Genomic DNA, 23,920 nt, shown 5'->3' on the forward strand with positions numbered 1-23,920 from the left:
AAGCAAAGCAACCAAGCCAGTAGATCTCACTTTTACCCAGCTGAAATAGCAATCCTGTCTCCACAAATCCTCAGAGGCAAAAGCTCTGGATTCCTATCTCCTCCTACTCCTTATATTCCCCTCTCTGCCCAGCCATAGCCTCCTGTCTCCACCTCCCCATGTGCTGGAATTAAAGGCCTCTGATCCTAAGTGCTAGGATCGAAGGCCTGAGCTCTGCTACTCTTCACTGTTGTGTAAGCCAGGTTGTCTTGAACTCAGAGAGAGCCATTTGCCTGTCTCCAGAGTCCTGTGATTAAAGGTGTGTGCCACCACTGCCTGGTTTCTATAGTTAACTAATGTGGCTGGCTTTGGGAACTGATCTCCAATGGCTTCATTAGATCATAAACAATATATCACCACATGCCAGCAAATAACAAAGAGAGCAGAAGTTAGCAAGGACAAAAGAGTGACAAGACAGACAGAAGACAGCAAAATGGCAATTAAGCCTTGCATATTGGTAGCTGCTTCAAATGTAAATATATTAAATTCCCTGATCAAAAAGCACATAGTGTGGCTTAAATGGACTCAGCCCCAATTAAAGAGTCACTTCAGACTCAAGATCACAAATAACCAGAGACTGAAAAATGCATTCCATAAACTTGAATATGCAAAAGGAAGGGAGGTAGGCCATACTTACATCATATAAAATAGACTTTGACTCAGAAAGAATTACAAAACACAAAAGACACTGCATGACCATAAAAGCATCAATCCCCAAAACACACCACAATCATAAATACAGGCGGAGTACAATAACGGGAGTACCCCACTTTCAGTAATGGATAGAGCACAGACAGAATATTAATAAAAGAACAGAGTGCCTGGGTACCACTGGAGAAAAAAAATGGCACCAACAGATGGCACAAACAAGTTTCCAACACAACATTCTCCGGAGCAGGCCACGAGCTGAGTATTATACCAGCTACTTGGAGGCTGAGTTGGAAGATCAATGGGAATTTGAGACCAGTATAGATGACAGAAAGCAGGTAGAAATGAAATGTTTCCCTTAAACAAATACCTGCTCAAAAATGAAACCAAGAGGAAAATTTAGAAACGTCTTTTTAGATGAATTAAAATGAGGACACAGCATGGCCCACTGATGCACTATAGTCGAGAGACTACAAAGAAAGAAGAGGACAGCATAGCGCCTACATTAAAAGGAGAGACACTGCCAAGCACTCCAACACTTTACCATAAAGAACTAAAAAAGGAAACAGAAAAACTAAGCCCAAGCTAAGCAGATGGAAGCAATAAAAATTATGGTAGAAATAAATTCAGTAGTAAGTAGAAAAGCAATTTAAAAATCAATGAAACTAAGAGTTGATTTTTTCTTAGGAAAATACCAGCAAATTTGGAGATTCTTAAACAAAGGAAATAAGAAGGCTAAAATAAATAAAGTCAGAAATGAAGCAGTATAACTGGCAAACCGAAATAGAAGGGACTTTAAGATGTTCCAAATGAACAAGCCAAATGCAAAACACACTACCAAGATTAACTGTGAAGAAGCAGAAAATCTAAAGACTTATAATCAGTATAGAAATCTAACCATTGGTAATTATAAAGGAAAAAAAAGTTTTAACCACTAAAGTCCAGCACCAGTATATACTGTACTAGTAAATTTTATAAAGTATTTAATTGAGATGTAAATTTTCAAAGTCATCAAAGTTGTAGAGGGAGGAACAATCAGATTATATTTTATGATAATTTTATCCCCCTGATCCTGAAGCTACACAAAGGTATTCTGGGAGATAAACTTATTAGCCAATGTCTTTGGTTGGAATAGATGTAAAGATTTCGACAAAATAGTAGCAAAGCTACTTTAGTAGTATAATAAAAATATCACATCTTACACATTCATTACTGGCATGGGATTTCTCTCCGGAATTCAAAAATGATTGATTCATCTTAAGAAAATGAGTCAACATAATATAACACGTGAACAGAAAAATTTATCACAATAAATAATCAAAAAATCATTTGGTAAAATTAGTGTATCTTCACAATGGACAAGAACAAAAGTCAAGCTAAGAATGAAAAGAAATCATCTCAACATAATTAAAGTCAGATACGAAAAGCCCATATTCAACTGTAAGTCCAACAGTGAAAAGTTTTACCTATAGGTTCAGAAGCAGCTCCAGATTCCCCATACTCAATGCTTTTAATGTAGTAGTAAATGTTTGTGAACTATCTACCAGACAAGGAAAAAGAGTATCTAAAACACATGAGGAACTTCTGCAGATCAATAGCAACAACAGAAGACAATAAAAGTGGACAAAAAGCCAGCACTCAGGAGGTATTGTAGGATTGTACTGCAGCTCTCTATAATTATTCATCGTTGCCTGGAAGTCTGTCCGTTAATCAGCCATGTACCACTTTCCCCTTGCCCCATACAACCACCGTTCAGCTTTCAGTTTGTGGGTCTTTTAGACTCCTCAAATAGGTAGAACCAGGTAGCGTTTGTCTGCTGCGATGAGATCATTTCACACAGGATAGTGTCACTTGTTCATCCTCCTTGTGTCCTTGGACACAAGGCAGGTGGATGTCTGTGAGTTTGAGGCCAGCCTGGTCTCCAGAGCAAGTGCCAGGATAGGCTCCAAAGCTACACAGAAAAACCCTGTCTCGAAAAATCACAAAAAAAAAGAAAAGTAGACAAAAGGCAAAGAACGAATTCAATGGAAAAAAGGTAAATACTCACAAGATCACTAATCATCATGAAAATGCAAATTAACTGAAGAAACAATGAGACATCACACGAATTAGAACGGCCGTCACTAAAAACAAAGGAAAGGTGAAATGTTTTGCTAGATATGGGAAGAATGTAAAATGGTTTAATATGTCGAAGACTTTTGTACCTTCAAATATTGAAAATTGAATTTCCATGTCTCATCAAACACACTTTGGGTTGTCTATCCAAAGGAATTAAAGACAGAATTGGTGAATTTGGATCTGAAGTACCAAGCCGACTTGCAGCCTTCAATAAGTAACCAATATTATTACTTGTTTCCCAGTAACCAAGATCCTGTTGGGACCTACTTCCTTCAGGGTCATAACCACTACCACCCCCAAATCACTACCAGCTAGGGATCAAGTATTCAAATATACAAACCTGTGGAGGACATTTCAACTTCAAACCATAATGATCAGGAAGTGGTATTGCCCTTTCTATGGCCGTGGTGCCATTACACACAACAGTGAAGAGCAGACTGTGCCTGTCAACAGATGAATGGATAAAGAATGTGTGGTGTATACATAAAAGGCTGTGCCACTCCCTCTGAACAAAGGAGGAAGCTTGTCCAAGGACACAAGGAGAATAAACATGTGACACTGTCCTGTGTGAAATGATCTCATCGCAGCAGACAAACGCTACCTGGTTCTACCTATTTGAGGAGTCTAAAAGACCCACAAACTGAAAGCAGAACGGTGGTTGTATGGGGCAAGGGGAAAGTGGTACATGGCTGATTAACGGACAGACTTCCAGGCAACGATGAATAATTATAGAGAGCTGCAGTACAGTCATACCATTTGCACATAATTAATAACATTGTCTGGCACGTTTTAAAGATATGTTGGTAGCACAGGATATGTGAGTCCTTGAGTTTCATCTCTAACACTGTAAAAAGAGGGAAAAACCCTGAGAGGGTAGATGTCATTTTATGTGTGTGCAGGCCTATCCCTATTTTACCACATATGCATTCAAACAATAGTGTAGCTGCAAAAAAAGTTAAGAATCCATAAGTGAAAATCATGTTTTTCTTTGCATTTTGTTAAGATTTAAATTTTATTTTATATGCATGGGTGTTGTGCTTGCAAATGTGTACCATGTGTGTGCCTGATGCCAGAAGAGGGCCTCAGATCTCCTAGAACAGGAGTTACAGACTGCATGTTGGTGCTGAGAACCAAACCCAGGTCCTCCAGAACAGCAGATAACGCTCTTAACTTCTGAGCCATTACTCTAGCCTCTTCGTGTCATTTTTAATGTAAATTTCAGTTCAGTGCAAATGATACTGATTTTCAATTAATGGCAGTAATAATTTTTCTTTTATATAAGCTAATGAAATAAAAAACGCTTTGATGATTTAAAGCATAGCATGAAGCAAATAAGCACAGAAGTGACACCGGTGTGGGAAAAAAAAAAGTCAATCAACCACAAATGTTAAAACTTTGATGAAGCCATCCCCAATATGTTACTCCTGGTACCGCTCTACCACCATGAAACTAACTTGTTTAATTTACAAGAGGTAACCATCGAGATGATAACATCACTCAGAGCAATTCCCATTTGCTTGAAGATGGAAACCAAGAGACTTCCGCAGACACATGGCAATAATCCAGTTCCCACTCAGCGTCCCAGGGGTCAGCACTCAATGGGACCACTTATTTTGTGACTTTGGGTTCCATTTTACAACTGTATTTCCAGAGTGAGAAAGACAATAAGATACTTCAAACTTTCTGGCCCAAGCCTGAAATAGCTGATAAGTGTGGCTTATGGGACAAAACAATTACAGAAAGGGGACAGTAACTTGATTATACAATGCTTTTAGTACTGTGGGGGAGGGAAGTGAGGGGAATAGCAACAGACTTTGAGATCAATATTACATAAATATGTTTATGGACTTTACATATTCTTCATATTAAAGCAATAATTGGCAGGCAAAACTAGAACTTTAATGAATTTCTGCTTAGTTTTGGGCTATTACCTGGCTGGTTGTTCTTTGCAATTAATAATGAGACCCCATTGATGCCTTAACTTTCTCTTCTTTTTCCAAAACATATTTGAGGTCATCAACTCCAGAAATATTACTCTTGAAATGGAGCCAAAATCTGTAGCTATCAAGGAAGACCAGAAACATCTATGTGACTTACATCAACATTGCATCAATATTAAAATATTTGAAAGTTTGGTCTTCTCCATAAATTGGGTGTTTGCTTTCAAAAGCCCAACATGGGCTTACATTTCACTTGATTATGGATAACCTGGGGGTAAATGACCATGAACTAAATTAGAATTCACAGAAGACAGAGGCTCCTTGAAAATTCAGAAGACAAAAGAAAGGATGTCTTCTCAGGAACTTGTCTTGTGAAGAAAGTATTTGCCTGAATGTGGAGGTTGGACAAGAAAGAGTTCGGACACGCTTGTGCAAAATAGTTTTCTCTCTCTGTGACATTTGGAGGCATTAAAACCAAACCAAAGGCACATTTTGCAGCTCACATCAAACTTTATCTTCAGGCACAGATTGGGTTGTTTATCAATAACAGTTGACTCCTTCTAAACCCTTCCAACTGTTTTCTGATGGCTTTGGACTTGGCCACCCAATAAGCTTTAGTTAACAGAATGTGAACCAAGCCACATGCAGAAGACCCTTACACGCCTATGTAATTAGCTATCTTCCTTCTGGAGTCCCAGCTCTCCAACACCAGAAAAAACTTCTCCTCCTCCTTCCTAGGTCTCAGCAGGCTGCAGACTCAAAACAGTCAATCTATCTATGTGTTCTCATGCTTCTCACAGCCAACCAGATCCCTGACGAAACCAAAGCAAAAGATAAACACACATTGCTGTAAGCCACCCAGAGTTTGAATTAGCACTGTGGCAGATGTGGCTAATACAGCCTCTATTTGATTTTCTTGTTGCCAAGACTTTTCAGAGATTTACTCTCAAATATCACACCAATATTTTGTAGTTATATTGCTTCTTTTATTTAGGAGGCTAGATTGCCTACTCAAATACACAGTAATCAGGGGCTATATTAAAACTTTGGTTATCACTTCTATTTTAGAAGTTGAATAATTTAATAAGATTTTCCCAAAAGAAACCTCTGTGTGCAGAAGATCTATTCTAATCCAGTGAAGACATGAATCCCACCCTACTGCTAATCTCAATAGTGACGGTTCTGCATCTACTTTGAAGAAGGAAGCCCAATCATATAACCACACCACAGGGCACTAGATGATTGCAGAGGGACCCTCCACTCTCTTGGGAATATAACATCCTTGATACTACTGCTAAATAAAATATGCAGATAGATGTGTTGAGAACCCAAGAAGTAATGTAAATGGCATTTCACAGGTAGAGGTGGATCTGAACTCAAACTGAAGCTTCTGGCTCAAAAATGGCCATTTCTCCGAATTGCAGACCATGGCATACACTCCTTACAAACAGTGAGTGAGTAGATTAATGAACAGAGGACTGTCTGAACATGGCAACAGTTAAACACAACTGAGGGCGCAAATGCTTTTGGAGACAGTGTGATGAAAGGAATTTCCTTAAGCTCTAAGTTCCATCTTTAAAAGGCTTTACTTCAGGAAGGGATATAGCTCAGTAGTAGAGAGCAGGCCTAACACGTGCAGAGGCTGGCAACATGCAGAGACCATCTGCTGAAGCATGGTCAATCTGAAGAGATCACACGTCTATAAGAAAACCCTCTCCCCACCCCCAGCAGCCACCAACAGTGAACATGGTGACAAAATAATAAAAGTAGGAAAGATGAAGAACAAATGTGTCAACAAAACCCACCTCCCCTTCAGTTTCTCCAAGGCCTTTTCTCTGAGGTGGACACACTTAGCATTGTGGTTTTAAAGATCAGGCTGCTGCATCATCACAATCTCCCTGTCAGGTCCAGCATTGGCCCATGGACCAATCACATCTTGGGGGGGAAAACACTCAAGACTATAATCCTGTGGATCTTTACCTGTAATATAGCTGTGTAGGCACCATCCAGACCAATGAAGAAACACAATCACCTCTCGATGGCCACTACTTCTCACTGACCTTAACACCACTCACTAGTTTTGTCTCTTCAAACAGTAAATAAACAAGCAAACAAAAACTCCTTGTGGAAATACAATCATATACATATTTTTGGCTTCTGCATTCTTTCATCTCTTATATGGATACAAGTCAGGTATATGGTCAAGTACATAAGTTTTGGTGACTATTTCTTAAACACAGAACCTATTTTTACATACAATATTATTTATTCTTGATGAATTTTATGCATGTATACAATAGATTTTTGTCATAGGCACCCTCTACGCTCCCTGCTCCAATTTGTCCTAAGTCTTTCCTCATGACTCCTCCCAGTGCAATGTCCTTCATCAAAGTGATATTATAATCTACTGAGTGCTATTAGCATTGCCCATATCCATCGGACTGAGGCCATCCACTGAAACATGGTCAATCCACACCCCTAAGGAAACCTTAATCTCCACCCTCAGCATCCATCCACAGTTAGTCACCCTCAGCATCCATTGACAGTCCATTATCCTCAGCATCCATTGACAGTCAGTCACCCTCAGTATCCATTGACAGTCAGTCACCCTCAGCATCAATTGACAGTCAGTCACCCTCAGTATCCATTGACAGTCAGTCACCCTCAGCATCCATTGACAGTCAGTCACCCTCAGCATCAATTGACAGTCTGTCACCCTCAGCATCCACTGACAGTCTGTCACCCTCAGCATCCATTGACAGTCCATCACCCTCAGCATCCATTGACAGTCAGTCACCCTCAGCATCCACTGACAGTCAGTCACCCTCAGTATCCATTCACAGTCAGTCACCCTCAGCATCCACTGACAGCAGTCACCCTCAGCATCCACTGACAGTCAGTCACCCTCAGCATCCACTGACAGTCAGTCACCCTCAGCATCCACTGACAGTCAGTCACCATCAGCATCCATCCATAATCAATCACCTTCAGCATCCATTGACAGTCCATCACTCTCAGCTAGGAATGAAGACTCAGGAGCCATTTCCTCACCCCCACCCTCTGCTAATGTTCACTAGCCTGATCTTGTGCAGATCTTATGCAGGCCACCATGGCTTCTCTGAGTTCACAAGTAGTGGCCCTATCGTGTCCAGGAGACACCACATTGTCTCTGTCCTCCCCAGTCTCTGGTCCTTCAGCCTCCTCCTTGTAGGTGTGAAGGATCATACTGATGTCCTATTCATGGCTCAGCACTTTGCCCACATTTATTTTCTGTATTTTGAACCTATTATAAGTCTCTTGCTGCTTTTTAAGAAACAGTCATATTATATCTATGCCATACCTAATGTATTCACTTTACCATAGCTGTTAAATGTATTTAAATTTGTGCTTACAATTGCTGTTTGAGGAATCACATCCTTTAAATCCTTTATTTAAACAGAAATATAGGCTGGGCATTGGTAGTGCACACCTTTAACCCCAGCACTCAGGGGGCAGAGGCAGGTGGATCTCTGTGAGTTCGAGGCCAGCCTGGTCTACAGAGTGAGAAAACTGTCTCCTCTGTTTCCTGACTTCTGGTATTTTCTGAAGGGATTTTTCATTTGTGGTTTCTTTTGCAGGAATTTATTTTGAATATTTCAACAAGCACAGCCATGTGTCCTCCACCTCAAATCGACATTAACCTTTTCTACCTTGGTTTTATTTGCTTCATCTCTCTCTTCACAGGCAGATGTAATGCCAGTTTGTGAACACATGCATGTATAAACAGTCATTTGTTGTTGACAGTTTTGAAAGGAAATTATAGCCATTGGCACGCACCATCTTCACAGCGCCAATAAGAATTTCTTACAAATAGCAAGGTTTGTATTGCTGAGCTGTTATCTCCACAGCTAAGAAACCGGGTGAGAACTCCTTGGGCTGTTTGATCTCTCTCTTACATATAAAGCTCCCCAAAGTCCTCACTGCTGCTTCTCAGAGCTGCATCCATGCCCACAGGCATCACCTGGTGCAGGCTCCAGTAAGGACTTGACAGGAACATTTGTTCTTGTGTCTCTGGGCCTCTCAGTTTCAAAGAGTCTCCCACATTTAGTAAGTAATGTCTGCCTTCAGAAAAGATCATGTCAGACTTCTTGTGAAATGCTCCATGTGCTAGATCCTTTGCTTTTCCCACAATGCTGCTTGGCTTCTATAATGGAAGCTACAGCTGAAAGTTTAGGATAGGTCCTGGAGATGTAGCTCAGTGGCAGAGTCCTTGCTTAATGTGTACACAGTGCTGTTCTCTGTTTCCAGAACATAGTTAGGTACATAGACAGACAGAAAGACAGACAGATGACAAACAATGGGTGATTGATATGTTTGCAAATCAGTAGAGAGATAGTAGATGATGGATAAATGATATATTACAGTTAATGAATGATAATAGATTATAGATATATAAATATATAAATCATAGAGAAAGATAGATGATAGTAATATATATAGTAAATGATAGGCAGTAGATAGATGATAAATAGATACAGAGATGATTGATAGATGATTGATGGATAGATAGACAGACAGACAGACAGATAGATAGATGATATAAACAGAGACAGTAGGTACCATTCACATATGCTTCTATGGTGAGCATACCTTGTAAATGGAGCTAAATGCCCACAGAAGGCAAATACTGTCATCCCTCAAAATCATCAAGAATTCCACCAAAGGAGCCATCTGAATACCAGAGTTCTTAGAAGTTCAAGTTGGCTACACAGATGCTTGTGTATACTTTAAATCATTTCTAGGTTACTATAACCCCTAATGCATTTAAATACTATGTAGATAGTTGTTACTCTGTATCATTTAGGGAATGATGCAAAGGAAATAGGTCTGTACATGCTCGAGATAAACATAAACATCATGGGTCTCTGTGTGTAGCACAGGCGAGAAACAACAGAATGCCTTCTAATACAGTCCAGCTCAATCCACAGACTCAGAGAACACACATGTCGAAGAGTGTCATAATATCCCCCTACATGAGAAAGTCACATGTTAATCGTGTGGAAGAGGCCACCATTCCTCGGCACACTAACACACCGTTTAATTGGAATTGGATCTGGGAGATGTTGCCCATCACTTGGTCATCGTCTCCAGACCACATTGCTGCAGAAGCCCTCATTATCCACTGAAGGCCTCCTGCACTCAAATGCGCTGTTTAACCCCACTGACTTGTTATGTTAATTTAAGTCACATATCTGTGATGATTGCCACATTTTACATAAGTACTGAACCAATGTACTTTTCCTGTCCCCATGCCACATGCTTTTTGTTGAATTAGTTAGAAACTTAGATCCCAGATTTTGCTAGGCTCACTGGAAAGTCATTTTTTTAAACATGCATAGCTAATGAATTTAATCAAGTAAGCAAGTCGCACTGTCTTGTGTGTACACTGGCATGAATGCCCATTACACAGCCTTCTCTACATATGGGCACCCTCCTCAGGCTTTTGCTAGCATGTTCTCAGAACTTTGTGTGTGTGTGTGTGTGTGTGTGTGTGTGTGTGTGTGTGTGTGTGTGTATGTGTGTGTGTGTGTGTGTGCGCGCGCGCAGGTAGCCTACTGAGGATGGAATGGGGACCATGTTCATGGACTCTAAGCTACCAATGGGCATCCCAGCAAGCATGGCTCAAGCTGATCACAGCTGTAAGTCCTTCTATTTAAGACACGCGGAGAAGCAGGCACAGGCAGATAGGAGGGTCCCTTTAGCTTACATTTCTGATGAGATGGAAAGTGCTTCTCTAACCCCTTGACAATTCTTGTCCTCCAGCGTGAGCCAGGCACTGGAGTCCTCTCCCTGCACCACAGCGTCTTCCCTTCCACAGACTCTGGGCAGATGGTGTGGGCTGGCCAGCTTGCCTTTCCTGAAGCAATGGAGGAAATAACAGAAGGCTGCCTTGTCGGTGGCATGCTTCCTGGCTCGTGTCTGATCGTGTTGGAAGGTACTGCCTGAAACTCAGTCTGAGGAAAAAAATCTGATTCGCTCATTTCAAGATACATCCCAACAGCAGGTTTTCCTCCCACTGGATTTTCCTCTCAGAGAAACGGGTCTCCTTCCACTGCTGGAAGTGGCAAAGCTGCACCTGAAGACTGCCTGATGGACATCCCTGGAACTTCCAGAACAGTCTTACCCACCTCTCTACAACCAAGCCACATTGTCAGGGGTCATTGTATTGAACAGACCTAACTCTAGCTGCATGAAATCAACACGGTGGATTTTATCATTTGAAAAACATAACCTTATCTTGAAAGTGGAACTGGTCTCTTTCGAGGACCCTTTAACAACCTATGGAACCGGCCTCTGTCCTTTGCTTTTGTTTCCCTTTCCCTTAGAAGCTCTCCCCAGTCACATGCCCCAGCACATGCCCATGCTCCCTCCATTCACACACGGTGTCTCCCTCAATGCTATCATCACTGATTGCTCCATTTACAACCTGGCCTAGCTCTCCCAGAGCCAGAGTCATGAGAAGCAGGGCCAACTGTCATTCTGTAGCAGCCAGCAAGGGGCAGGACCAGCAAAGGGGGGGGTCAGCTCAGCATGGCCCTCAGGTTTCAACACCCATGGTCTGCACGCCTCCCTCTGCCACTACCCCCACCCCGCTCCATGGTAACATGGGTCATGGATAGCAACACAGACCCCAGCTGCAGGACCATGGATCCAGGGGCAGCATGGCCCTTAGACACCAACAATGGCCTCAGGTGGCAACCCATTTACCTGGGCATCCACATGGCCTTTAGTGGTAACAGGAGCCATGAACATCCCCACCCCTCACCATGGTCACAGGACAGCTGTGACATGGGCATTCGGGAGACCTGGCTCTGCCCCTGGACTGATGGGGACAGTCCCAGCAGAGGCCTGAACTGACCAACTCAGCTACCACCCAGACCAATTCTGAGTTGGTCCATCCCCACATCTACTCCATCTATGACCTGCTAAAGCTCATGAAGGTGCTGTAGACACGGAGCTGCATGATCTCTGTGACTCGGGGTAACACCAGAGTACCCAAGAGAAGTTTCAGTGAGGGTCCAGTAGTAATGGTGCACCAAAAGACAAAGGCCTTGAACCAGACCAACAACTCATAACAACAAACAAATAGAAGCAAAGCCATTTAGATAAAAGGTGCATGTCATACCAAGGTTCCCAACGCCACTAAGACAAATGAAGAGGTGATAGAGAGGTAGGAAGATGGAAGATCTAAGTGGTTTATTTTGTTTCCTTTTTATTTTTTATTTGTGGGAGGATGCCGCAAGGGTAAAGGGCTGAGGCAGATGGACTAGGAAATGAGTGGGATTGGGGTACATGATATGAAATTCCCAAAGAATCCATTTTAAAAAGTACGTTTTTTAAAAAGTACAAAATAAAATGCAATCCTCTTCTCCCGCCCTTACCAGTCCTTTTCCCGACCACTTTCTCTCTGGCAGTTACCGTCTACCAACCCTCGAAGCAGTTCACTTATTTGCATCTTTCTCTTCCTCCCTAGAGTAGGGGCAGGGGCCGTCCATTTGATTTATTTACCGTTGCATTCCCAGTGCTGAGAACCATAACCTACATGGAGGACACTTCTTAAGGAAGTGTTAAACAAAAGCTCAGACTCTAGGGTGGACACTGTCATCAGATCCTGTGATCACAAGCAGAATGATGGCCACCTCAACAGTGTGCTCAGGGTTAGACTCTTCCTAACAGTGGCAGGGACACTGGACTGGAATCCGGGAAAGCAGACTCCAAGATTGAGGTAAATTAAGTCTCCACAAACGAACGAAAGGGAGGGGGTCCAGGAGTCTACCTACAAAGAGTCCCAAAGCTCCCAGAGTAAGGAAGGGACTCTCAGCCTTGTCTGGGGCCGTCTGCTGTATTGTAGCAGACAATATAATGAAGATAGGAACAATGTCTGTGGCTAATGTTTATCTAGTTCCCAATTAACATGCCAAGTATTGAGCTATAACTACTTCATGTCAATATAGCCATCCACTTTTTTCATCATTTTCATAGTGAGCATATGAGAAAGTTGAGCCTGAGGATGTTAGCTTCTCTCCACAACTCCAGAACAGAGGCAGACTCAAATGCAGAAAGGAGGCCGTTCTGCTAAGCCCCCAAACCATCAAATGAGTGTAAAGGGTCAAGGAGATCTCATGGTTGGTTTTGAGGATGGGCAGGGGCAAGAGGCAAAAAAAACAAAAACAAACATGAATTTCCAAGAAAAATGAATTATTCAATCTTGGTCTGTAAGCTGAAATGAACCTTTTCTTTCCCTTAGTTGCTTTTGGGCAGTGTTTTATCACAGCAACTGAAAGGCAGTGTGTATGTTGTGGAGTGGGGGTAGCAGGATCTGTCTGTGTCTGTGTGGTGTGTGGTGTAGTGTGTGTGTCTGTGTTTGTGTGTGTGTCTGTGTGCATGAATGTGTGTGTGTGTGTGTGTGTGTGTGTGTGTGTGTGTGTGTAGGGTGTATGTGTGCATGTCTCTGTGTATGTGTGTGTTGTGTGTATGTGTGTCTGTGTTTGTGCCTATGTGTATATATGTCTGTGTGTGTGTTGTGTGTGTCTATGTGTATATGTCTGTGTGCTGTGTGCGGTGTATGCGTGTCTGTGTACATGTGTGTCTGTGGGTATTATAATGGTTATTATGTGGGCCAGAGATTCCCAGTACAATGGGCTGGCAGGACTATTGGAATCTATGATAAATGGCACAAGGTGAAGTTGTGTGTTGCTGTAATGACCATTTATCCATTTATCGTGGCCTTAACCTTAGGAAGGGCAGGGATTAGAGCAGAGGACAAGAAAGACAATCAGGAGAGCCCAGCAGGCAATGGGTCAATGAGTGATTAAGATCTCCACTTGGGTTAGAGTGGGTCTAGGGAAAAGACAGGAAGAGACTTAACTAATTGATGGTTTTCCGCACTACCATGGGTCCACAGAAAGAAAGAAATGCCAAACTCTTTCCTAAAACTCCAACAAATCTTAAGTATGCCACCCCATTTAAAACTACTAAAAATACACTGCAAATTAATTTGTCTGTTTCAAAGTTGCATGCCAGATGTCTTATTCGTCATAAATGATGGCATTTGTTGAAATAAATGTTTAACAGCCAGCAATTAGCAAAGTGGCCATACTTTAAAAGTTTAATTTGCTGCTAAGAGGGTTTTGCAATAGCAACGTGGAAAACAACCGTGAATTATACAATTCAATTTTCCAAATGGATTATTTTGCAACTAGATGAAGAAACAGTTGAAATTTCATCTAGAGTTTCAAGGGGAGATTCACTCAATTGGATGTTTAAAGGCACATTCCCTTGAGGAACAGGGATGTGAATACTGGAATTACTCCATTAGTGGGCACTGCCTGGGAAGATTCAACCCTGTCCTGGTGTGTGCTACAGAGTCTGAAGCCATTTAGGAAAACAAGGACCTGACTTCCAATTTTGGCTGTTTTCTGCTCATGATAATTTACAGATGATGATTTATTTATGTTTACCAAGTGAAAATGAGACCACTGCCTAAAAGGCAATTTTCTGTCTTGCCTTTGTTGGCTGAATCCTAATTATTTTTTCCCTTGTGGGACCGAATGAATTAAGTGAGCAATTCACTTTGTGTATGCAAATTGCAAATCTCTGCAGAAGCCTCAAATTACTTCATTCTTAGAAAAAAAATGAAGGCCATTATCCTACTGAAAATGAAGAGGCATAAACCCCTTTACTTTTGTAGGTCATCTTTAAAATGAAGACAGTATAAAAACCATTCCTTTCTGAGCCTACCACATGCCCTGTAGTATTACTAAGTAACCCACTAAATTAAATTATGGCTATTATTATCACATAATTATGATGCTCCAAATTTTAGGGTACTCATAAACATTTCTATTTAAAAATTTCAAAAGAGCTTTATATAATGCATCCTAAAACTTTTAACTTTTTTGCACTGCCTTTCCTATAAGAATCAGAATGGTTGAAAGACAGAGACAGTGGTTAGAAAGGAGCTAACACACTGAGGCATGCTCAAGTTGAATGCAAAGTCCCAAGCACAAAGCTTTGTATTCACTCGCGAGTTTCTGCTCAGAGCCTCTGAACACAGCAGTTTCAGGCGAACGTTTTCTAAAACACTTGTGAAGAAAGAACAAGTCTAGACAGTTGCAGCCCTACCCCTGTATTAGTGGGTTTCTGTTTCTCCAAAAATATCCCTGCACCCTTAGTCATTTAAAATAAACTGGACTTGTGACTGTCTGAGTGACAATGTCTCCCCAAAGTGTGGTCTTCATTTGTACAGTGAAATAACAGGAATAAATCCATTTGTTCTGTGTGTCTCTTTTCGCAGAGATGTCTGAAGTGCTAAATGTGGCATCTGAGGCTTTAGAAGAGATTCTGGGGTACAGGGTACCTGCATGAGCTGGCTGTGGTTGTGAAGAGACTCTGGTACAGGGTACCTACATGAATCAGCTGTGGTTGTGAAGAGATTCTGGGGTACAGGGTACCTGCATGAGCTGGCTGTGGTTGTGAAGAGACTCTGGTACAGGGTACCTACATGAATCAGCTGTGGTTGTGAAGAGATTGTGGGGTTCAGGGTACTTGTATGAGCTAGCTGTGGTTCTGTGACCCCAGACAACCTTTCTAAAATGCAGGCAGAAGTTAGCATGGTTCTTGTACCAAGGGACACAGAAGTTCTTCATGAGGATTGAACAAAACATTTCTTCTTCAATTTGTTGAAGAAACTGCAGTGGAATAAGAGTAATTTGTACTCTGGATTTGCAGTTTTATTAATGGAGTATAATCGTAAATTACCGACTTAGCATTCTACTCAAAAGGCAGGAGAAGGGGACACTACTGAGGCCGATGCTACCATGCCACTTATGTCACAAACCAGAATATTCGGAATAGCTAATGAATTGTCACTACAACTTAAACACACCCTACTAAGAGCATGAGAAAACCTAGGTTCTGGAGTCTTCTTACACATGATGCAAGTGCAGTGAATTGCTCTATTTTTCCTTTGAAACAACAATCTACATATGTATGGAAATGTGTTTCTATGTGTTTTATAGGGTGGATGGTCTGAAAGGCTTTTATTAACCTATTAGTCATTTTTATGAAGACAGAGTCTAGGACCTGACATCAGATTTTACTTCCTATTTTATTATAAACTTTTCAGAACTGTTAAAATTTATTTCAAGGAAGATGTGCAATTTTATAAAATCCTTAAAGTATAATTGTGGAGACTGAAGAATGGAAGCAACCTCTCCCAACACATCATCATGAACATAAGTCATAGTGTTCAGTGTAGTAGGGTCTCCACGAAAAGTGATCCCAGCAGACCAACTCAGGCTGGACCCAGGAGAGTCACAGGGGAGGAGCAGACAAAGAAGAGATTGTGAGAGGCAATCACTTTTTCTGCACAGACATCAGGAAAGGCAGGAACTCTGTATAGAGGAAAGCCTGAAGATGTGGCCAGAGGCTGGACATGGAGGGAAGAAAGAAGAGAGAGGTTCCAGGATGCTTTGCTGCCTCTGCTGTGAACGGCTCCATGGATCTAGGTGTTAAAGCACAAGCCAGGAGACCACAGAATGGAATCAGACCTATGTGGAGAGAGAGTTAATTTGGTCTGAGCATGCTTCAGTAACCCTCAGCACATGTACCCCCTTGCCTTACAACATCAGTAAAATGGGGGCTGTACCCCAGTTACCCTCCGCTCCTCCCCTCCCTGCACCCAGAGCTGTGGGTCAGGAAGGGCTTCCAGCTGGAGAACACATCTACACATGAGGATAACTCAGTTCATGGAGATGTGAAGTCATGCTCGCTCGCATGAAAGGAAACTTCCAGAATACGACCTGGAAGATAATTTCCTACATGACCAGAGGACAGCCACACTGGGTTTATCTAGGCTAGGATATAGTCTGAGATTTTGAAAAGGCATTACAGCCAGCTACATCAAAAGAGGAGGTGTTTGGAGGAAGGAAAACTAAGTGAAAATGAATGGATAAATTCATTACCACAGAAAGAACTCTGACACAAATATATACCCAGAAGGTGGAGGGTGGGAACAGAAAGCAAGTGAGGGAGAGAGGAGATAGCCAGGGGAAGCAAGACATTAGATTGATTGCAAAGAAGTCATTTTCAGGACGTTGGCCATTAGCTTGCTGTGAAGAACCTAGAGTCCTATTTTATCAAAAACCAAGAACAGAGTCTGATGTCAGTTCTATGAAACAGAGAATGGTCTAGTCAGTAGTGAGGATGGTGCCAGAGCAGTATGCCTAAAGAGGTCTGGTAAAATGTCAAAAGTCATAATGCAGTTAGAAGGTCACAGTGTTTAAAAACCGCCATCCCTTACTCTTCTCTGTTGACACAGCAGTGAGTCCAGTGGAATGAGGCATGAATAGAAGCAGCGTGTTCCTGGTGCGCTCCCTAGAATTCAGTTCATTTGTTGTATGAAATGCTTGAAATGGAGAGGAGAGGAGAGGTGAGGGGAAGTGAGAGGAGGGGAGGGGAGGAGAGGGGAGGGGAGGGAGGGCGGGAGGGAGGGGAGGGGAGGGAAAGAACATGGGAGACAGCAGAAAAAAGAAAGAAGGAATGGAGGAGAAAGGAGGAGGCAGGAATGAGGGGGTGGGAAGAGAGGCTAACAACCACATATGAGCTGTATAGTGTGGCAGACAGAGAGGCAAAGCCAGGAGAGAACAAAGGCCTCCCAAACAAGCAGGTGACCTGTCCCTTCCACCTTAGAGCATGTCCTGATCATTATCCACTCCCCACAAAGTGAGGCATGGAAAGGAACCCTGAGCCCTCCTGGTCAATGGCAGCCACTTTCCTCCCTGAATGAAGACAGGGAGTTGGCATTTCAGGACGGATCACATCTGAAGTCTTTGGCGTCTTCACGAAGTCACAATTACATTTAATCAATTTCACGGCGTCTCTGACAGCTCAGAATGCTTGAGGGGAACTTCAGGAAGAAGGCTAAGATGTGAAAAATGAATTTTTTCTTGTGTGTCTTGTAGTCATACATTTATTCTCCTTTAACACCTTTAGCTATGTGCTCAGTGATGCAGGCACTACGTTTTCAAATTCTACTGTCAACTTCTATGTTAAAACACCAAAAAGATTCAGAAACTCAAAATATTAAGAAATAATATTCTAAACAATGAAATGCACTCTAACAAACACTACAGATTTCCCATCATACTCCAAACCATGTCTGTGTTGATCAAAGAGCATAATACACACTCTCTGGTGTCATTGAGAAATCTCTTTATTTATATTGCAATATATTCTGAAACCTGGTCATGGTGTGCTACTTATAACCTTGGTATTTGATTATCAAGATTCATAAATTACACAGCATTTAGATAAAAAATGCACATCTCAGAATTACTTATATGCCCTCAAGAGATTAATATTAAACACATCAGATTTGAAAGAGTAAAGAGAAAGGATGGGCGACAGTAACTCATCAAGGGCTTGGAGGCTTAATGGAGATAATTCCTCCTCAGTGCTAGGCTTTGAACTTGGGTTAATGATGATTTCACATGAAAGAGAACTCAGCCTACCCACTTCCCCAAAGATCTGCATATGAAATCACAAACCAGCAGGTAGAAGTCCAAAGTAGGGCAAGTGAGTTTGTCCTTGGCTTCTCCTTCCCCTGTCATGCTCAAGGGGCCCTTTTTGGCCCATGCACACGAAGAGTTTGAGTCCATCCTAAAACTTCCAAATCCTGGCATTTTCTGGGCCCATCATCACCAGGCCCACCTATGAATTCCAAATCAAAATTCCTTTTCCTGGTTTCAGATGCTTCTTTTGATAATTTTTTCTTAATACTTAAAAAGTACTAAGTTGCTGTTACAGAGAGAAACTCTGTCTCAAAAAAGCAAACAAAACAAAAAAGTGCTAAGTTGCCTATCCTGTCTTAAGCACTAATAAGCCCCATGCCCACACTCATTTACAAATGTCTGTTATCATTGTGGATCTTATCTTATGTGGGAGGAGACACCAAAGGAGAACATCACACTGGTGAATGCTAAGGAAATGTAGGAAGAAGAGACTTGAAGGCAGGGCCTTGATGGGTTTCACTAAATAAATGGGCAAGGAGTCTTACCTATGAGTAATTTGAATAATGCCTGAACCAAGTAAAGGAGCGAGCTGTGTGGGAGGACCAGACTTCCAGGAAAAAGGTACATTACAGATTTATGGCTGTATAAAGACATTAAGGAGCCAAGAGCCGGGAAGCCCAATAAGATGAGATTGTGCAAACTGAGTTGGAGGCTGCACAAGCCATGGGAACTCAACTGCTAAGACCCTGCAGGCCACGCTATGGATGTGGCTGAGGAAAGTGATACCATGCAGTCTCCAGTGGTCCAGCAATAGGTGATCCAACCATGTGGTTCCCAGAATTGTCAGCAGTGGCTGTGGGGAGAATCTGGAGTCTCCACACGCTTCAAACACAGAGCCTTCACCATGAGCTGATGGACAGGAATGGAAAGGCCCCACAAAGTCATCTCACTTGTCTGCCTTCTGCTAGGTTCACTCATGTCTTCCAGCAAAATACAGCCTATTACTCTCTTTCTCTTTGTTTTCCTACACCCAGAAAGGTAGTACAGAGCCTCATAAAGAATGAATTCTTCCTGGAAATACTTAAGAGTTTATACACACAAGGAAGACTAAAGGTGCATGGGTGGCCACATACATTGATCAAATAGTACAGATATCTGTTGAATTATAAAGCGGAGCCTGGTTGGGGTTCTGAAGAGGCACCTAGGTAACAGACACTGGCAGATATGAAGGTCTGTGGGGCTACACACCCCCACGCCTCTTAATCAACATTTTATAAAACCAGGAATGGAAATTGCAGGCCTCTGACCATAGTTAATAGAAGGGGAGTTTGCCTTATCTCTGGTCCTGTGATGAAACATGACTCAGAATGATGGAGATGGTCACATGAATACTGTCTATTGGAGGCGTTACAGTAAAGAGCAAAATCAGACCACTGCCTCTCTCTTAAGAAGAGTTAGTCCATATGCAGCTGCCCATCTAATGCCCTGTGCAGGGAAACATCCCTCAGGAACGCTGACTGTTCTGGAGGCTTTCGGAAAAGTATAAAGCCCACTTACAATGTAAATCATTGCAGTGGTCACCACGTACGCGTACGCCACTGCCTACTGCTACCGCTTGAGAGTGTCTCACTTTACTCTGTCATAAACCATGTCTGGTTCTGCAACACACTCTGACTCATTTGAATTCTTTCAACAAAGGTCACAGAGCCTTGGGGATGAGGGGAGTGCAGAGAGATCCTCATGACAAGCTGAGGACAAACACACTTTTAATAGATACCTCAGTTCCATACTATTTGTCCAAATTATGAACCAAATACCGCTTTGGGTACTTGAAGCTACCTTGGAAGGTAAGGCATCCCAAGCAAGTAAGTCAAGCCACGCCCTAGGCATTGTTTTCTGGGCAAACTGGTATGCAACAAATACACCTGGATGAACTTGATTGGATACCAGTGGTTAAGAATGGAATCAGATGGCTTGGCTTTCGAGGCATACAAGGGTTCTGTGGCACACCACTGCTTTCAATATTTATATAAACTAAACATGTGCAAGGAAGACACCACAGGATCTGTGTAAGAACTGCACACACAAAAAAAGAAAGCCTGTTCTCTTCCTTCACCTAGCCAGATCTTTACACTGATGGGTCTGTACGGGTGCTATGTGAATTCTAAAGGGCGAAGAGGCCGGGATTCAGTGTTCTGTGTTCCAGGGGATGGTCACACCATGCTCATATGGGCAGCATTAATTGGATGTAGTATTTTTTAAAGATGTGAAATTGAAGGGGGACAGGTTAGGGGTGTCATGGGGGGAGTTAGATGAGGAAATAGGGGTGTATATTAGCAGAACACCCAAGAATGGAGTCCTGTGAGAATTCTGAGTGCTTGTGAGACAATGCCAAGAAAACAGGACAAGAGTCTTGTGACTTCAGTTTCTTCAAAACACAGAATTGCTCTTGGAATGTGTTTTTGTGCTCCTTCCAGGTGTAGTGGATAGGAGTGAGTTTGCTTCAGCTGTTATTTTCATGTGCCTCTATGGGAAACGTGTATTTGCCATGCGTGGCTTGTCCTTGTGGTCAAACGCCTGACTCGTGTGACTCTTCTTATCCTTCCGAGTATAAACTGCCCCATGCTCTGAATAAAGTTGGCTAGTGCATGAGACTATAGTCTGCCTAGTTTTTAGGCCCTCCTCTCCCAGGTTCATGCCTCCAATTATAGCACTAGACAGATAAGACTATGTTTCATTGGATGTATGCACAAAACTATCAAGAACAAAGAAAAATAATTTTAAAAGACCAGGAAACCACAGTAACAGTTTTATATTGATCATGTTTTTAAATAAACAGTAAGTATATTATATTACAGATATTTTGTTCACATAAAAAACATGATCAGGTTCCAAGACAGCCTCCAAAGCCACAGAGAAACCCTGTCTTGAAAAACAAAAACAAAAACAAAACAAAACAAAACAAAACAAAACAAAACATGATCAGGACCTTTGTTAATAATTTGGATTTGTTTTCCCAGTAAGTGCCAGTTTCCTCCTTCCAAGCCAAGGTCTAGAGAGGTGCTACTGCAGGCTCCTCCCAAGCCGAGATTTGGAGCGGTGCGGCCACAGGCTCTTACCTTGTGATAACACCTGAAGTAAGCTGCACGCTCATCTGAGAACTTCTCCAGCCTCTTTGGACCCTTGCTTGAAGCTTTCTTGAACACCAGCCAGCATCGTTGATAAATCTGGAAGGAAAAGCAACAACAGTTCAGCATTTCAGACTTGACTGCTTCTGATATTTGCACTTCAACATTTTCCTTTTGGTGTTTTCACCTGGGAAATAGGCACATGTGGGAAATGAATGTTGCTTTGGGGAAGAAAGAATCTGGGGGAAATGGGCAAACTATGTATTTCTGACAGTTACTGGCATGAAAATGAGTAAGTGTGGGGGGGCCAATTTCTCTGTGTTTTGATATAATTCACTAGTACATCTCAGGAAAAGTTCCAGATATAAAAATCTGCTAGTACCTGGCAGAAGGGTGAAAAATCTGGGCTTGCTACTAACTGTCAGGAATCTTGCTATATACCATTCATCCATCTGCCCCAGTGACTTAACTACATTAGCTGTCTCATTTCAGGTGGGATGCTGAGATGAACCCTTTCTTCTTCGAAGCTGAGAGAGGAGCATAGAGTCAAATAGGGTCTGATGTCACTGGATAGACAGTAGGACATTGCTATTTATAACAATGAGAATTAGAAACTATTCAGTCTTCATCGATAAGGAGTGGCAAAGTCATCGTGCTTCTTTTATGGACAATTTAACCCACCTTGCTCATCCAGACAGTGCTAAAGATAGACATAATGGGCTCTATGGGGAAACCTATACTGATATTTTCCTAAATGGTCATGTTGTCAAATTGCTTTAAATTTGTACTCATGGATCTGGGCTTCTTTCAGCCATGACCAGAGAAGCTTCTCTCTGTAATGAACAGCAATGCAAGACTCATGACTGGTCATAGTGCTGAGAACAGAAGACTAGTGTGTCCTCAGCCTGAAACCTCTATCAGTTGTCGTGTCCCCACAAGGCTCAGGGGACATCATGGAAGAGAAGGTGGAAAGACTGGAGGATAAAGGGCCTCTGTGAAATGTTGTCCTCTGGGCATGACATGGCTCTGGTACACATGAGCTAGCAGCAGCTATGGTTACCTGCATGAGTCCTGGCCACCATCAAGCCAACGAGACCTGTCTAGCATGCAGCACTAATTGAGCACAGAGGGTTACAAAAATGATGGGACATGAAGGTGGGCAGTGGGATAGCCTACGGAGTGTCGGGAGAAACAGAAGGGACTGGGGATAGATGTGGTCAAGATCCATTATGTATGGAATTGTCACAGAATAAAAGGCATTAAAATAAAGGAAGCCATAGTAATCATACAAGTGATTGGTACACATTATGATATGTGATATACAACTCATATGTAATGCATGTTGCATATATATATGATAATGTATCATCATTATATTAGAAATTACATCAGTATAGATGTGATCATGATGTTTTTTATTTGTTTGGTTGGTTTTTTCCCGAGACAGGGTTTCTCTGTGGCTTTGGAGGCTGTCCTGGAATTAGCTCTTATAGATCAGGCTGGTCTCGATCTCACAGAGCTCCACCTGCCTCTGCCTCCCGAGGGCTGGGATTAAAGGTGTACGCCACCAATGCCCGGCGATCATGATGTTTTTTAGTAAATTATGCCTCACTTGCAATACACATGCAATATAGGAGCAGATAACTTTGATAGTTCACTTGAACTAAGTACCAGAAGAAATTTCTAATGGTATGGCAAATGCTAGTGACATGTTACAGGAGTGATAGGATAAAACCTCAAAGTCATGATCATCATTATAGTAAAAAAATGCATGAAAAAAGACAAACAGAACATCAAATTGTTAACAGTATTTGCCATGGGTCACAAGAATAGGTTTGGGGTTTCTATTTGCTTAATAAAATTCAGTATGGTAAATAAACAGTATCTGTGCTTTTATTTAGTTTTTACTGTGTGCATGTATATATAGGTGCACTAGTGTGTGTGTGTGTGTGTGTGTGTGTGTGAGAGAGAGAGAGAGAGAGAGAGAGAGAGAGAGAGGGAGGGAGGGAGGGAGACAGAGTGTGTGTGCACGCATGCACGCGCGTGTGGAGGCTGGATGGCAACCTCTGGTTTTAAACCCTTTCTTTGAGATACAGTTTCTAAATGGCCTGAAACTCACGGATTATGCTAGCCTAGATAGCACCTTCTCCCCACCCCTGACACCATGATTAGAAGCACACCCGTGAGCACAGGATTGGAGAGTTTGCTTAAGCAGCACTCCTCTGATGGTCACAACACATTTTGACACTGGCAGGGCATGGGACTCACATGGTCAACCATGCACAGCAAGTGATTGCTGACAGCCCCATCCTCCCAGCCCCAGAAGCATCAGTTCAGCCAAAGCCAGTTCTATCAGCTTCCATCTGGCATAGCTGCTGACTCTTTCATGGGATTATGAAGATGAAGACAAATTGGACCAGCAACTTGATAGAGTAAAAATCACCTTTCAACAAACTGTATGGAGCAATTGGACATCCATAGGGAGAGAGGAGAG

At 42.2% G+C, this 23,920-nt stretch overlaps 1 protein-coding gene across 2 annotated transcripts in view; it reads right to left on the bottom strand.

The window, feature by feature from the left end:
• Dok5 (docking protein 5) overlaps positions 1-23,920 on the bottom strand; it is a 149,758-nt gene that overhangs the window by 58,382 nt on the left and 67,456 nt on the right. For both annotated transcript variants that reach the window (XM_027423285.2, XM_027423286.2), the window contains exon 2: positions 21,418-21,525. In XM_027423285.2, the coding sequence (XP_027279086.1) occupies positions 21,418-21,525 (108 nt within the window). The remainder of the gene's footprint in view (positions 1-21,417; positions 21,526-23,920) is intronic.

This window comes from Cricetulus griseus, chromosome 6 (assembly GCF_003668045.3).
Source record: "Cricetulus griseus strain 17A/GY chromosome 6, alternate assembly CriGri-PICRH-1.0, whole genome shotgun sequence".
NCBI lineage: Eukaryota > Metazoa > Chordata > Mammalia > Rodentia > Cricetidae > Cricetulus > Cricetulus griseus.